The 13,657-nt window shown below is 41.5% G+C and overlaps 2 protein-coding genes across 6 annotated transcripts; one reads left to right on the forward strand and one right to left on the reverse strand.

The window, feature by feature from the left end:
* Positions 1 to 11: 11 nt before the first annotated feature.
* parp12a (poly (ADP-ribose) polymerase family, member 12a) lies at positions 12 to 6,896 on the reverse strand. 2 transcript variants are annotated; one of them, XM_049573412.1, is made up of 11 exons: positions 6,420 to 6,896; positions 4,725 to 4,860; positions 4,343 to 4,607; positions 4,094 to 4,243; positions 3,797 to 3,986; positions 3,472 to 3,646; positions 3,122 to 3,357; positions 2,907 to 2,997; positions 1,240 to 1,370; positions 893 to 1,044; positions 12 to 737 (listed from the first exon to the last, which is right to left on the reverse strand). In XM_049573412.1, exons 1-11 carry the CDS (start codon positions 6,734 to 6,736, stop codon positions 481 to 483), a joined length of 2,100 nt encoding a protein of 699 aa, XP_049429369.1. In that variant the 5' UTR covers positions 6,737 to 6,896; the 3' UTR covers positions 12 to 480. The 2 variants fall into 2 exon arrangements, with proteins under 2 accessions (XP_049429369.1, XP_049429368.1); XM_049573411.1 differs by having other exon boundaries at positions 4,094 to 4,246; positions 6,420 to 6,894.
* Positions 6,897 to 8,631: 1,735 nt separating this feature from the next.
* On the forward strand, positions 8,632 to 13,647 carry ccdc113 (coiled-coil domain containing 113). 4 transcript variants are annotated; one of them, XM_049573430.1, is made up of 10 exons: positions 8,749 to 8,838; positions 9,046 to 9,121; positions 9,335 to 9,461; positions 9,791 to 9,952; positions 10,033 to 10,182; positions 11,089 to 11,199; positions 11,372 to 11,470; positions 11,622 to 11,729; positions 11,909 to 12,064; positions 12,247 to 13,647. In XM_049573430.1, exons 3-10 carry the CDS (start codon positions 9,369 to 9,371, stop codon positions 12,385 to 12,387), a joined length of 1,020 nt encoding a protein of 339 aa, XP_049429387.1. In that variant the 5' UTR covers positions 8,749 to 8,838; positions 9,046 to 9,121; positions 9,335 to 9,368; the 3' UTR covers positions 12,388 to 13,647. The 4 variants fall into 4 exon arrangements, with proteins under 4 accessions (XP_049429385.1, XP_049429387.1, XP_049429388.1 ...); XM_049573428.1 differs by lacking the exon at positions 9,046 to 9,121 and having other exon boundaries at positions 8,632 to 8,838; XM_049573431.1 differs by lacking the exon at positions 9,046 to 9,121 and having other exon boundaries at positions 8,758 to 8,838; positions 9,361 to 9,461.
* Positions 13,648 to 13,657: the final 10 nt, after the last annotated feature.

Genomic DNA, 13,657 nt, shown 5'->3' on the forward strand with positions numbered 1-13,657 from the left:
TTTATTGGTGGTTTATAATATGTTTATTACATAACAACCAGTTAATTTCATTTCACATCTGAACACCAGACTATTTGTTGGCCTCAGTATCCTTCATTATCACAACAACAAAGACACCTCTCACAAGAATAGACGTTGGCTAAGGAAAACATTTTCCATTGGAATACAGTCTGTATTAACTGATACTTAATCTATGCACTAAAACACACTGTAAAAACTATAGAGAAAAATACCCTTAATCATTTCCATTTTCTCCCCCTTTACACATGATGGAGTGTTCTTTCTTAACATATTAAATGCTTGTATTTTTACATTGTGGTATTATTACTTTTACCTCAGTGAGAGATCTGAATACTTACTCCACCACTGTGAAAACCCCACAAGCCTCTAAGAAAGCCAGGAACTGCGTCCAGTCAAAGTAAAGAGTGTCCCATTATAGAGTTTCACCCCATTCAGCACAGGAATCGACAACATCGTGACTTAGGAGTAGTCGATAACATACTCTGGATAAATTTGTTGCTTTTCAAAGATAACGTAAATGCTGGGGTCGCTCACACAGTCAACGCAGCTGTCGTAAAAGGTTCTGCTGTTTCCCTTTGTTGGGGGCCGGACGTAGCTGCTGCTTCCCCTGGTGTACTCTCCCACCAGGATCAGGGCGACAAACATGATCTTGTTCAGGCTTCCTTTGGCCCTGGCGTATCTGTCTGAGTAGGACGCATCTCTGGCAAAGTAGCTCCCTAAAAAATAAGAGTGCGTTACTACTGATACAGTCCAAAACAAAAAGTATGATAGGTTCTTTTCTACTGCCATGGTAAAATGTGCTGCTTTTTCAGTTTTAAAAGCCTGATGGACCTGGAATTAAAGAATTTACTGCTCCAACATTTTACTGTACCTTTGCCATATGCTGTGCCATGGACTCCACACATCCTCCAGTCAAAGTTCTGCTCACAGATGGCCTCAATCAGGGACTCATCTGTGCCGTGGAACAAGTACTTTTCATTCACAGACTTCCCTCCGTTTCTCTCCTTCATCTGCTCTCTCTGCCTGAACACACAATACATAAAAACATAGATGTGATGACAGCTCAGATTTGGGTGATAATTATCGTTAAAATAAAGTTTATCACTACAAGTCGAGTGACCCCATTCCCATTATGTTCATACTGTCATTTGATACATCTGTATTGTAAAAATATCAATTATAGGTCCTTTAAGCCAAAAAGGCTGGTCTATGATTTACCACTGAAAGACCTTCCACAGAGAGGGGTTCTGGATCCTCTGGATGCTGTTAATTTTACTGTGGGGCATGGTTTTCTTAAACAGCTTCTCAATCATATCATACGTCTTTGCAGATGTGGCGAGAGGTACGAGCTGAAAGATAAGAGAAACAGGCCATACATAATGGGAATAAATAAACGTTCAATGTTCAAGTTGGAACAAAACAAGGAAAAACAAACATTAAGCACAGTATAGCTGCCATATAAAGGCAGATGAAGTTTCTTGGCACAGGAAAACTTTAAAAGGGATGCTGACAAGTAGCAGTCAATCCAAGAGGGTGGCATTAATTGACAAGGGGTTTACTGAAACAAAGGCAGAAATGGAACAAGGAAAATTCAACAAAACTAAATCAAGCTGAGGCAAAACTCATGAAAGCTGCCACCTCCTTCTTCCACCCTAATCTACTAAATGGCATTTTACATTCTCAGCCTCATCTAACTGGAACCTACCACGTGCACAGGTAAGCACAGGGCTAGCTAAACAGGGTGAGCATATCCAAATCAAACAAAGCAATTAAACAATTAAAGGACAACTTCAGTATTTTTCACCCTATTTTCACATGATTTTGTGTCTAAGTGACTAATAGGAACAACAATTTTTGAAGTTAGTCCAGTACCGAACAAGAAGGGATGCTCAAGGCATGTGCACTCTGTCAATTTACATACACTGAAATCGCTTTTTTTTTTTTTTTTTTTTTTAACACACTGACGAGCTACAATTACTATTCTTAGTGTCTAACAACATAATGGAAAGGATCCTACAAAACTCGACCTTTTCAGTAAAAAAATAAGATCATTTTTGTTCAACCTGGCCAAACCCACCAGATTCCATTTAAAAAAACAGTAATTTTATCACTGTTAAACACAATGTATTCAAAGTCGACAAACAAAATTAAATTCACAAAAACATCTTGGTTAATCTTTCCACCGTTCCGACAATTACCACCTCTGATTTGATTGAAATAAACCCTTAATTCACCCAGTTAGATGTGAACGTATCCCGGCTTTATACACGCTAAAATTACCGCTTATTTAAATGGAGTCTGGTGGGTTTAACAAATAAGATTTCAGGAATGCTTCTATTTAAACAAAAAAGGCTCTTACTGTTAACACAAAGGTCTATCTCATTTATCAGACACTTAAAATAGGCTGTCAGTGGCAAAAACAAGCACTTTTAGTAGACGAACACTGACACAAATGCCCCAACTGTTTACTTTGCAGCCTGTTTCGCCACTGCCAGCTGCAGCCCTCTCACTCAATACTGGACCAATTCCAAAAACAGTTGTTTCCACTATTCACTTAGACACAAAAACACCAGAAAATGAGGTCCAGGTTGAAATAATACCAAAGTTACCCTTTAATGTGCTCTGAGTTACTGCAGACATCACAATTTATCTATGGGCACCCATACATACCAGATGAGCACACCAAATGTCTAAGAACGTAATTCACTGCAGATCATCCTACATCTTAACAGGGCCCAGCCTTTCTCTGCTAACAAGACGTAATAATGCAAGCCTGTTTACACTGTCCCTGTTTGAGCAGCTGATTTACCCCAACATCCCAGGCAGAACAACAACAACAAAAATATACAGACAACAGATCAAAATAATACAGGCCATTAAGATACCTTGTATCCAAAATCCGGGAGGGCATTCTTGTCCCAGTAAGATGGGAAACTGTCAGCTGTGGAGGAGCTGGAGCTGTGAGATGATGATGCACTACAGAGGAGACAAACATTATAACTGACAAGTGAAGTCACTTGAGACACAGGAATCCAAAACGGCAATGTCAGAATTGCAAGAATTATCTTAAAACCTCCATCTATAACTAAATCAAAAATACCTGTTTAGCTTCACCTCCACATCCTGAGCAGACACAAAGCGAGGCCTCCTTCTGACCTCTCGCTTGGTTTGGTATTTTACATTCTGCTGATACATCTGCTCGGCTCCCGTTGCATCTTTGAAGTGGAGGATATACTGCTGTTTGCCAGCACTGAAAGGAATCTCTGTGTCTCTGTCTGCCAGGTACACATTCTCCAGAGTTTGAGAAGTGACAGAAGCTGGTGTCTCATCATCACCCTACAGACAAAAAAAACCAAAACAGCCGATGTAAGATGTGCTAGTGATGAAATGGGAAAAATTAATTAGTTAAGAGAGGAATGTAGCAAATCAAAATGTTTTTGTTTGACTGACCTGTCCAAACTCCAGCCAATTCCCGCTGTCATCCTTCCAGTACCAAAGCCACTGTGTTGTAAGAATGAAGTGAGGGGGCTTTGAGACAGAGGAGGCAGTGGACAGGCGGCGGACTGCAGACCCTCCATATGTCATTGTCATGAAGTCAACTGACTGCACACTGGGGGATGCAGAGCTGAAAGCAAGCACTGACAGTTAATCAACAATCTCCTTCAGGAGGGGTAGACATTTCTAAAAAACTAACGTGAATAAATGGTTTGAGACAAATTTGTTGCTCTATAAACCAGACAGGTGTGTGTGTGTCTCGGTTTCTTCATCCATGCACCTTTGAAGAGTCAGAAATCTGAAAATCCCTAAGGGGGATGATGGAGGATCAGTGCAGCTTGTGCCATGCTCTGGGTCACAGTAGGCTTTCTCAATCTCCTCCATATTAGGCAGGTCCTTCCAGGTCACACCATCAATGTCCAACACTTGCCATCTGTAAGGCAGGTGCCAATGGACACGAGCACACTTGTCTGTGGGAATAAACAATAAAACAGAAGCAGTGGTAGATATAATCATCACACAGATCTACACACATGTATTGATAAGTTACTGCAGATGTGACTAGTTTCAGTGTTACCCTTGAAGCTGCAGTGTCTGCGGATGAAGAAGAGGCAGATTTCGTTCCTCTCAGCATCGCTCAGGGGTTTGGTTGGCAAAGTAGCTCTAGTAGGGGATCCAGGGTTGTGTTGGGAAGGCTGCCGAGCGGGGACTCTCACCTCTCGCAACACTGCTGGAGACACAGATGCATACATCAGGTCTGTTGTGCAGAATAACACCAACTTACGTTAAGTTCAAAAACTTTTCTTTTCAACTCCTTATTCTTTACCAGGCACAGCAGCAGCTGGTCTCGCCTGTTGACCCGAGATGATGAATTTATTTCTGTAGATCCCGAAAAGGTTTCTGATATTCTCCTGACTGAATCCTTTGAGGAGCTTCATTCCCTGTGCGTCAACATTATGGTGTCTCTTACATGAAGAGCCAAACTTGCAGTCACCCTGGAGATAGTGCAGGCAGATGTGAAGCTTGGTGCAGGAAGTGGTGAACCTGCAGGAACCGTGCAAATCGGTGCCCTTGTTGTAATGTTGGCAGATCTAGAGGGGTGTGTAGAGGGCCGGTGACCATGTTATTGCAACAAATATGTATGACAGTCAGTTAGAAATGATTCTGAATTTACACTTCTGTCTCCTGCTGTTACCAGTACAACTTACCTCAGGAAGCAGATATGGATCATTCTGCAGTAACAGCTGGAACAGCTGTTTATCCGTCAATTCTTGAAGACCATGTCTTTTCAAACGCTCTACATTGTATGGTAAATCCAGACTATGGGGATTTTTACACTTGAGTCTGAAAAATAACAAAATGAATAAAATATGATGTCAGTGCATGGTTTTAGTTTTACAGAATTAACCACTAAAAAGGCTGACAAGTATCCACATGGTTTCTGAAAATATACAGGCATCTAGAGATTTAAAAACACACACCTTTGAGTGTAACAGTTTTGGGTTGCTTTTATTGTTGGGTGGTTGCAATCTTATACGTCTTACATGTGTTCTCTTACTTGTAGTGGCCTTGTTATTTCATCAAACTTTTCCTCACATAAGAAATGTTGGCCATAACCACGTTCAGTCTATAGAGGGTTATCAGCCACAACGTAAAAACCACTGACAGGTGAACATAACATCGCTGGGAAACCTTGACCCCTGGCGTTCATGTGGATGCCACTTGACATACACCACCCACTAAAACATGGCAAAAGCAGACCTCAATGGTGGTGGCCACCCATCAGGACAATGGACCATGACACACCGCAAAAAACTGCTCAAGAATGACCCGAGGAACATGAAAGAGCTCAAGGCAATGACCCGGCCTCCAAATTTCCCAGATCCCAATCCGATCGAGTAATCTTCGGACGTTTTGTTACCCCACCAAGCAACTCGCAGGACTCAATTGATTCACGGTCAACACCATGGTGCCAGATACCCCAGGACACCCCAGAACTCCTGTGTCCATGCTACGACAGGTAAGAGCCAAGTCCGATCCATGGAGGCCCCACCATGGATCAGATTTAGCTCTGGGGTACAGGCATGTCCCATGCATGTCCAATCAAATTGGGATCTGGGGAATTTTGAAGCCAGGTTGATGCCTTGGAGTCACATTCCTTGGGCCATTCCTGAGCAGTTTTTGCGGTGTGGCATGATACATTGTCCTGCAGGAGAAGCCACTGTCATTGAGGACTGTACTTGGTCTGCAGCAGTGTTTGGGTGGGTTTTAATGTTGTGGTTGATCAGTGTGTATACATTACACTTTCATTGTGAACAGCAGCACTCATTGGTGCTTTGTAATTGTATACAGTGTCTACAGTACGCTGGTAGAGTGGGTGATTCAGGGTCATAATATGATGTACATTACTGCCATCTTCTGGTCAAATGAAGGACCTCCAATTCATTTATGCATTTTTTTGTTGATCTTGCAGACAAGCAGCTATTGTCTTTGTCAAAGTTTGTGTATGTCTATTTTGTTTTACACAAACTTAAAGTTATAGACCACAGACAAACAAAGGTCAAAGGTCCTATATTCACAGTTCATAAAGTTGTCTATGAATGGTTGTCACAGCAAGTTAGGTGGAGCTTCAACAGGAGTTACATGAGTTCTCGGAACAACAAGATAACTAAAGTGTGAGTCGTCCTGTCCAACCAGATACCAAACAATCAGGAGAGCGAGGTAAAGACGCCCCAACAGTCTGGAGAAAAGCTCTCATCAGGAAACAAAAGTGAAAACACAGTGTGTGCACAGCTTTAAAGCGTATAACTTCTTAACCCAACTTTGTTTCTACTACCAATTTTTAACTATATATAGCAACACAGTTACACTCCAAATGTAGCCGAGCAGCACCGGAAACTTACCCGAACATACAGTCCCCGCAGACATAATACCTGCACAGGTGTAACCCATCGCACTGTAGACACTCTCCAGGTTTCTTCTGACACAGCCGCAGACTGGTTTTAGCCACTACCAGACTGTCCGGGCTGATTATCTTACCGCAGACTTCCTGTCTGCCTGCCTGGATGGCTATCTTACCGTCGTCGAAGAGGACGCTGCGCAGGACCGTGTCTGCAACAGTGAAATTCTGTGCGATCTTTTCCTCCAGGCGCCTGAAGTCCAAACATCCCTGTTGGTCGCACAGGGTCGTGATGACAAACTTAGAGATGATTGAAGTCATCCTGATATGCGTTTCGCCTGGTAGACTAACCTACACTGCTGGCAGAGCAGGGCTGACTTCCTCATAGAAAGAGGGACGGCTGGTTACAGAGAAATGAAACTGAAACTTAAAGCAAAGGAAAGAATCTGCGGCCTGCTGCACCTTTCAAGCTGTGTGGTTCTGTGTGATGTGCACAAATTGAAGTTACGCCTCCTTCACAGTACACCCCTGCCGAGCAGTCCGCAGAAAGACCTCTCTAAGGGACTGTTCGTTACTAGGGAATGAGGTGAAACGAGAGGCATGTCAAATATATTTTAAGCACTGGGGAGGGACTCATGTTTTTTTGTTATGGCTTACAGGAGGGGCAAATGGCTGTATTTTGTATTTATTTATAGAGAAAACATGCCTTTGGCCCTGACCAAACAGAAAGCATACCACACTGCCATATACCACTAGTGGAAAAAACTTGCTGCACCTTTGCATTGTTGCTAGGCAACCACATCAACACGTCCATAACTAACCTTCCCATTCAATCAATCTATTGTTTTTTTCCCCAGTAGTTAGTATCTAGTTCCTAAAATGTTCAGACAGAGGGTGCTCTAGTTGTAGTTGAGGGTGAGAGGCTGTCAGCAAAGTACCACCAGTTGGTCCAGGAGCTTTGCCTCAACGATGGCTGTTTCCAGGCATATTTTAGGATGACTTGAGTGCAGTTTGACAACCTACTATCGTTGGGCCCTATAGCTCTGGGTATCCAGAAACTGCTACCACCACTTTCTCCTCCATTGTTTACCAACTCTTCACTTGTTGTCGTGCCCATGACGAAAAAAGAGATGACGTGGGCCGTTGAGTTGAAGTTTTTTCAACACGAGGAGTTCAGAGAGCGCTCCGGCAAAAACGCCAGGCGCTTAGAGTGCAGAAACACGAGGCGTGTCGGAATGCAAAAACTGTATGCAAAAAGCTTCATTTTCATTAAAATTAATTACTAAAAGGTGTCTCCAGCTGCTTAAATGCTTTCTGTGTGAGCTGGGCCTTACACCATTTATTATAGCCAGGGACTGTGGAAACAGAAATTATTGTTAGATTTTCAAATATTATTATTAAATCATTATGCAAGACTCATGTTGTGTTCACACTGGGCAGAAATTAAATAATTACATGTAAAATCAATGTAAAGATGCAATTAGACGCGAATTCCCGCCGGGTGGTGCAAAGGACACAATTAAACAGCGTGAATGAAGTAGTGTGATTTTGCATCATACGCTTTTTCGGAAGAGTTGAAAAATCTAAACTTCAGTGACCAATTCGCACTAGGATAGCCAATTAGCATTGAGATCCCCCAGGGACATATGATGGCGAGGATGTACCGGCAGAAGTTCATTCATCGATTCAGCCATTTAACGCACATATGGTGCGAATTATTTGCACATATGAATCGAGTCAACAAAATATTTAAGTGTGAGTTATGCGATGGGAAAAGCATCACGTTTGGTGTGAACACAACATAACACTTATGTCAGAAAATCACGTGACCAAATCTAAGTTTAAAATAGTGATATTTTATCAAAATTATCTTATTCGCCATCTCATTTCCAAATTTATTTATTTATTTATTTATTTATTTATTTATTTATTTATTTATTTTTTTTTTACCAAAAATAAACTATTTGCACCAACGAACCAGCATGCATGAATGAGAAACCAAGGCTTTTTTTTTTGACTCCAGGATTTTCTCTTCAACTTTTAACTTTCAGATATCAAAAATCAAACAGCTAATTTATGGCGGAGAGCGGATCATGCGTTTTCCCCAAGTCACTCGGGGAGGATTAAGGAAATATACTTTTAAACACACACAAATTGAGGTCACACCCCATCCAAGCCCGCTCCTCTGACAAGTAAAGAACAGTCCCTAAATAGGCCTGCCTCTAAAGGAATTTGTTACCAGCACTCTTCTTATCAAGCGATTTACACCAGTACCTGAAGGCAACACTGCCCCTAGCAACCACCGCAGGGATTCAGTGTACCTTAGCAACCATGGACGGTCAGCCTTCATTGACGGAGGAAAAGGGAAAAGAGGTCACACAAGAAGAAAAAGAAATCCTCTACAAGCAAGTAGAAGAACTAAAGTAATGAGAATGAATAGCTATTCAACTACACACTAGCTCACCCGTTGTTTGCCTAAAGATAACTTTATTAGCTTAGCTATTTTGTGCAACTTGCTAACGTTGACCGCTAACGCTAAACTAACATTAGCTAATGCTAGTGTTGTTGTTGAGCAATATGATTATAACAGTTAGGTATCTGCAGTTAAATATCCTCTGTACTACCCACAGTTGATCTGTTTGATCTGTTCTGTACACACGACATCTGTTGCACCTCTGTCCGTCCTGCAAGAGGGATCCCCTTTGGGTAAAAAATGTGCTATATAAATAAATTTGCCTTGCCTTACAGTAGTTACATAAAAAAAAACTAGTGCTCTGTTTTCTTGGAGAAATGATCAGAGGTGAGTGATAAGTTAAATTCCACAGATGGTCAGCTTTACTTAATAATCTTAAGCAAACAAACTTTTAGCTTCAGAAAGTTTCTTTGCTTTGACTTTGCTGATATTCACTTCTATTCAAGACGCTCCAATGCAGCTCTCTTGGCAGAGATCGATATGTTTGAACGGTTCATCGGCCGCCTGGATCCTCAGGACCTGGTGGCTCGGGGAGACAGTCCAGGTGAAGCAAGAGCCTCCCAGGAGGGTGAGGTAAGTGCTACCCAGTGACAAGATGTCTGTACTATACAAAACTCAGTATACCCACTGAAAATGGACAGCAACAGGAGGACAGATTTTATGCACAGGATTAGAGAATTATTTTAATCAAAGTCACAAAACAGGAATTCAAAATACAACACAGAATGAGGAAGCGATGAACTCAAATACTTATAATGCTGAAAGTGTGACAGAACGTAAGCTGCATGCCACAGTCCTAGAGACAATCCTGATTTTAATTCTGTTGCTAGGGCAGATGACCTCTCTGCACTGTACTCCTGATAGCCCCACATAATTTTGTATACATGTGTGTGCCTTGTCAGGGTCGTGGTCGGAGGCGGAGGTCCCGCTCCAACACATCAGATCGCCTCCAGGAGCTGACCTTGGGACAAAAACTTTATGTCGCACGGAGTGAAGAAGCAGAGACGCGAAATGACCTGGAAAAACTCAAACAGAGACATGAGAGGATTCAGGACAACTACAAGGTTACAACACACCATTGCCCAAGAAACACAATCATAGCTTAATAATACACACTTTTCAGAGATTCTGCTTGTCTTTTCAGGCCACCCTGGAAGGAGCAGAAATGCGTCTTGCAGACATCTGGAAGGCTAAGAAGGAATTTGAACGCAGAGTGCTTAAACCTATGAAGGACAACAGGTTGGAAATGAGGGAGCCCGAGAAGGTGCTCCAGTACATCAAAGACAAGTCAATGGTAAAAATGAAGTCTGGTCTAATGACATCAACATGTGCAAAGTAGCATTCAAATAGATTTTGAAGCATAACTAGAGTACACATTTTAACTCAACTTACAACAGATGCCATTATGTGTGCAGCTGTTCAAACTGAATAGTTTAATGAACGTCTCATAGTTCAATCATGATATACAATTTCATATACATGCATGTTTTCATCACCATGTATGATGGATGAGGTTAATATAATCACTTTAATTTGTTAACTTTAGTCTGTTATTTTGCTTTGTTAACACGTCTTTCTTGTTAGCTTCTGCATTCACATTTCCACTTTAAAATGCCATCTCAGCAGGATTATTATTCTGTCGTCCATCTATTTTTCTTACTGATGTTTTAATTCACCGGTTGTTTCTTTATCCTGCAGAAAAAGTCAGGTGCAGTCAAATAACATGTAATAATCATACCTCTTAAACCCTTTGAAACCTGAGAAAATCGGCTTGACTTCATTAGTAAAAAGAGAAAATTAAAACAAGAAAATTAGTAAAAAAGAAAAAAAGAAAGAAAGCTAACTACTAAATAATATATATATATATATATATATATATATATATATATATTAACTTTTTGTGTATGGAACTTTTTTTTTTTTTTTTTTACCAAGTTGCTCATTGTTTTTTCCCCCCAGCTTTTTAAAAGCCATCGCAAAAAATTTGCTCAGGGTTCAAAGATTAAAAGACTTGTGAAAGGTGTCTGAAAGCAGCACGAGAAAAGCGATGTCACCCCGGGTTTCAAAGGGTTTAATGGGAAGGACAAAGAACAGGGATTTTGAGTGGCTATAGTATTTTTTTGATGTTGCCACCCCTACACAAATTCATTATCTTCCTCCCTTTGTCTGCATTGTCTGCTCTGTTCACAAACTCACACAGGTCACCCAAGTGGAGAAGTTCAGCCTGAACAACCGCGCATTGAAGGCTCACATGAAGAAGCTCCAGCAGCAGATTCAACAGAAAAAAGAGACGGGGAAAGCTGTGTACGAGGTAGAGAGTGAAAGTGGGGGGGTATATACCCAGAGATGCTAAGAACACTGGAAAAGGAGACAGTTTATGTCTCACTAAACTGTCAGTTGATTACACAGTGAATCACAGTCTGCAATCTGCTTTTTTGCTTGCTGGTAAATGTAACAATGTATGGTGCTGTGTCTCCTTTTAGGATGTTTTCCAAGAGCACACTGAGCAGAATATTGAACAAAACCTGGACGAACTTCAAGTTCACAATTTGAAAGTACAACATGTCCTCAGTTCACACAAGGTAACCCATTAAAAATGTGTGTGAGAATAAGAGATCTGTCTCTGTGTAATTTAGTGTCAGTGTATGACAAACACCTTTGCAGAACAGCTTGACATTAGCTCCAGCCTGTTAAATCTATGAGTGGATATACTTGGTTTATGTGTGTCAACAGGAGAAGCTGCAGAGTGTAACACGGGAGTCCATAGAGCTGAGCAATGACATCACCAGCAGGAAGCAGATGCTGGCAAAAATTGAGGAGGAGATGCAGCGTGCTGAGGAGGTTTGTCATTAGTCCATAAATGAGTCCTTTGTGGTTTGGTGCATTCATGGTTACCGAAGATTAGTAGAGTACTTTGCATTAAGTTATGAAGGGTGCATCAATATCTCAGTATCTCCTGCTCCTTAAACTAATTCCCTCAGTGTACTTCATCCCTTCTACTTCCTTTTCTCTCTCCTCAGGAGCGTTTAAAGGCAGAGGCCCTCAACCAACAGCTGCGCCGCCAGATGACCAACTATCAGGCTCCTGATATCCCTGAGTACATGCAAGTCAAGGAGAAACACAAGCAGCTACAGCAGAGCATTCACACTTGGGAGAGGAAGGTTGGGATTGCTGAGGTAAGCCATATTTTGTTTCCCCAAACACACAGATTCTCTCCTGGATTCTGTCACCTGTGTAAAAACGGTAAAAGATTCTAAAGTGAAGTATTTGTTTCTGTGCTGTCATCATACCAAGCTGTAGAGAAACCGTTGTGTGACAGCATCCCCAAACAATGAGCTCTCTTTTCTGTTTTTTCCAGATGGCCTTGAGGACCCACACTAAAGCCCGGAGCACACAGAGAGCCACTCTTACTCCTGCACATACAGCCGAGGCTGGAGCTCGATCTGGGGAGCACCAGATCCCAGTAAAGCTTCCATACATAGCAGAACACAGCACATAGAGAAATACAGAAACAGAAAGCCTGCTGGATTCATTGAAATAAAAACACCAATGTGTGGTGGAGAGGAAACTTTGTTGCTGTTGCAAAGGCCCTGTTCCACAACAGGCATCCAACACGTAATGATTTGTCATGATTAGTCAGTGTTCTTGTAATGCGTGTTGGAAAATGTTCTCTTGAAGCTTTAACCCTTATCATGTCTTAGTTTTTTCACTCACTCTGTGTGTCCTTGGGAGATGTTACCATGCAGCATTATGGAGAGTGAACTGTACAGAAGAAACTGTGCTCCATTAAGCCCTGTTCCCTTAAAGTTACAGTTGGTAACGTTTTCATATGCCAAAACTGTCATATTCACACAATATTATATGAGACAGATAGTCTGTGAAAGAAACCATGTTCCTCCACCTATTGCCTCTGATGGCATTTACCAGAATGTACCGCATGCTCACAGAAAACAACCACACAGAGACGAGGAGTTTCTAACGCAGCTGTCAATCACGTCAATCACAGCTGGTGAACTGGGTTCAAATGTCAAACTAGGCAGTGAGAAAGCTTGTGATGCAACCAACATGCTGGAGACAGTTGACCAGAGCACCAAGCACTGCCCACGAGCTGGAGCGACTTTCTCATTTTACAGCTAAACAGTACACTAAAATATGTTTCTGAAAACATTTTAATAGAGAAATAGGCAATGCAGCAACAGAATCTTAATTCATATTTGATCAGTGCTGCCTAGTTTGACATTTGACTGCAGGTCATGAGCTGTGATTGACGTGATTGACAGCTGTGTTGGAGACTCCTCAGCTCTGATTGGTTGTTTTCATTAAATGCAGTAAGGCCATTGGAAACAAACCAAGAGGGCAGGGGAACATGACGTTTGTCACAGATCATCTGTCTCACATACTTCTGTATAAATATAAGGACAGTTTTAACAAATGTAATAGCTATTTTTATATGTCACCAACTACAGCTTGATGCATTATAAAAACTTATACTGAATAACAGAAACATCTCTATTCCCTATACCATTACTGCGCCACATTATGTTGTACAGAATCCAGTGTTATTACATAATTTATCCTCTCTCCATGCTGGCTACTTTAACAGCTCCTAGACTTAACAGGAAATCTTGAGGCTTTCACTTGTGTTGTCTGTGCTCTGGGGTCCTCCAAGTGTCACTGAGTGGAAACATTCACCTGTCTTACACCTTAAAATTAGTAACCTCAATACCATCATTATATTTATTGTCATATTTTCAACTGTGATTATTGGG

This window comes from Epinephelus fuscoguttatus, linkage group LG4, assembly GCF_011397635.1.
Source record: "Epinephelus fuscoguttatus linkage group LG4, E.fuscoguttatus.final_Chr_v1".
Lineage (NCBI taxonomy): Eukaryota > Metazoa > Chordata > Actinopteri > Perciformes > Serranidae > Epinephelus > Epinephelus fuscoguttatus.

Bases quoted from the DNA above. Each gene is read 5' to 3' on its own strand.
- ccdc113 (XM_049573428.1), top strand. From the start codon at position 8,747: ATGGACGGTCAGCCTTCATTGACGGAGGAAAAGGGAAAAGAGGTCACA. The intron at 10,183-11,088 runs GTAAAAATGAAG...AAACTCACACAG, and splicing joins ACATCAAAGACAAGTCAATG to GTCACCCAAGTGGAGAAGTT. The intron at 11,200-11,371 runs GTAGAGAGTGAA...GTCTCCTTTTAG, and splicing joins CGGGGAAAGCTGTGTACGAG to GATGTTTTCCAAGAGCACAC.
- parp12a (XM_049573411.1), bottom strand. From the start codon at position 6,736: ATGACTTCAATCATCTCTAAGTTTGTCATCACGACCCTGTGCGACCAA. The intron at 3,987-4,093 runs GTAACACTGAAA...TTATTCCCACAG, and splicing joins CAGACACTGCAGCTTCAAGG to ACAAGTGTGCTCGTGTCCAT. The intron at 1,371-2,906 runs GTATCTTAATGG...CTTATCTTTCAG, and splicing joins TCCCGGATTTTGGATACAAG to CTCGTACCTCTCGCCACATC.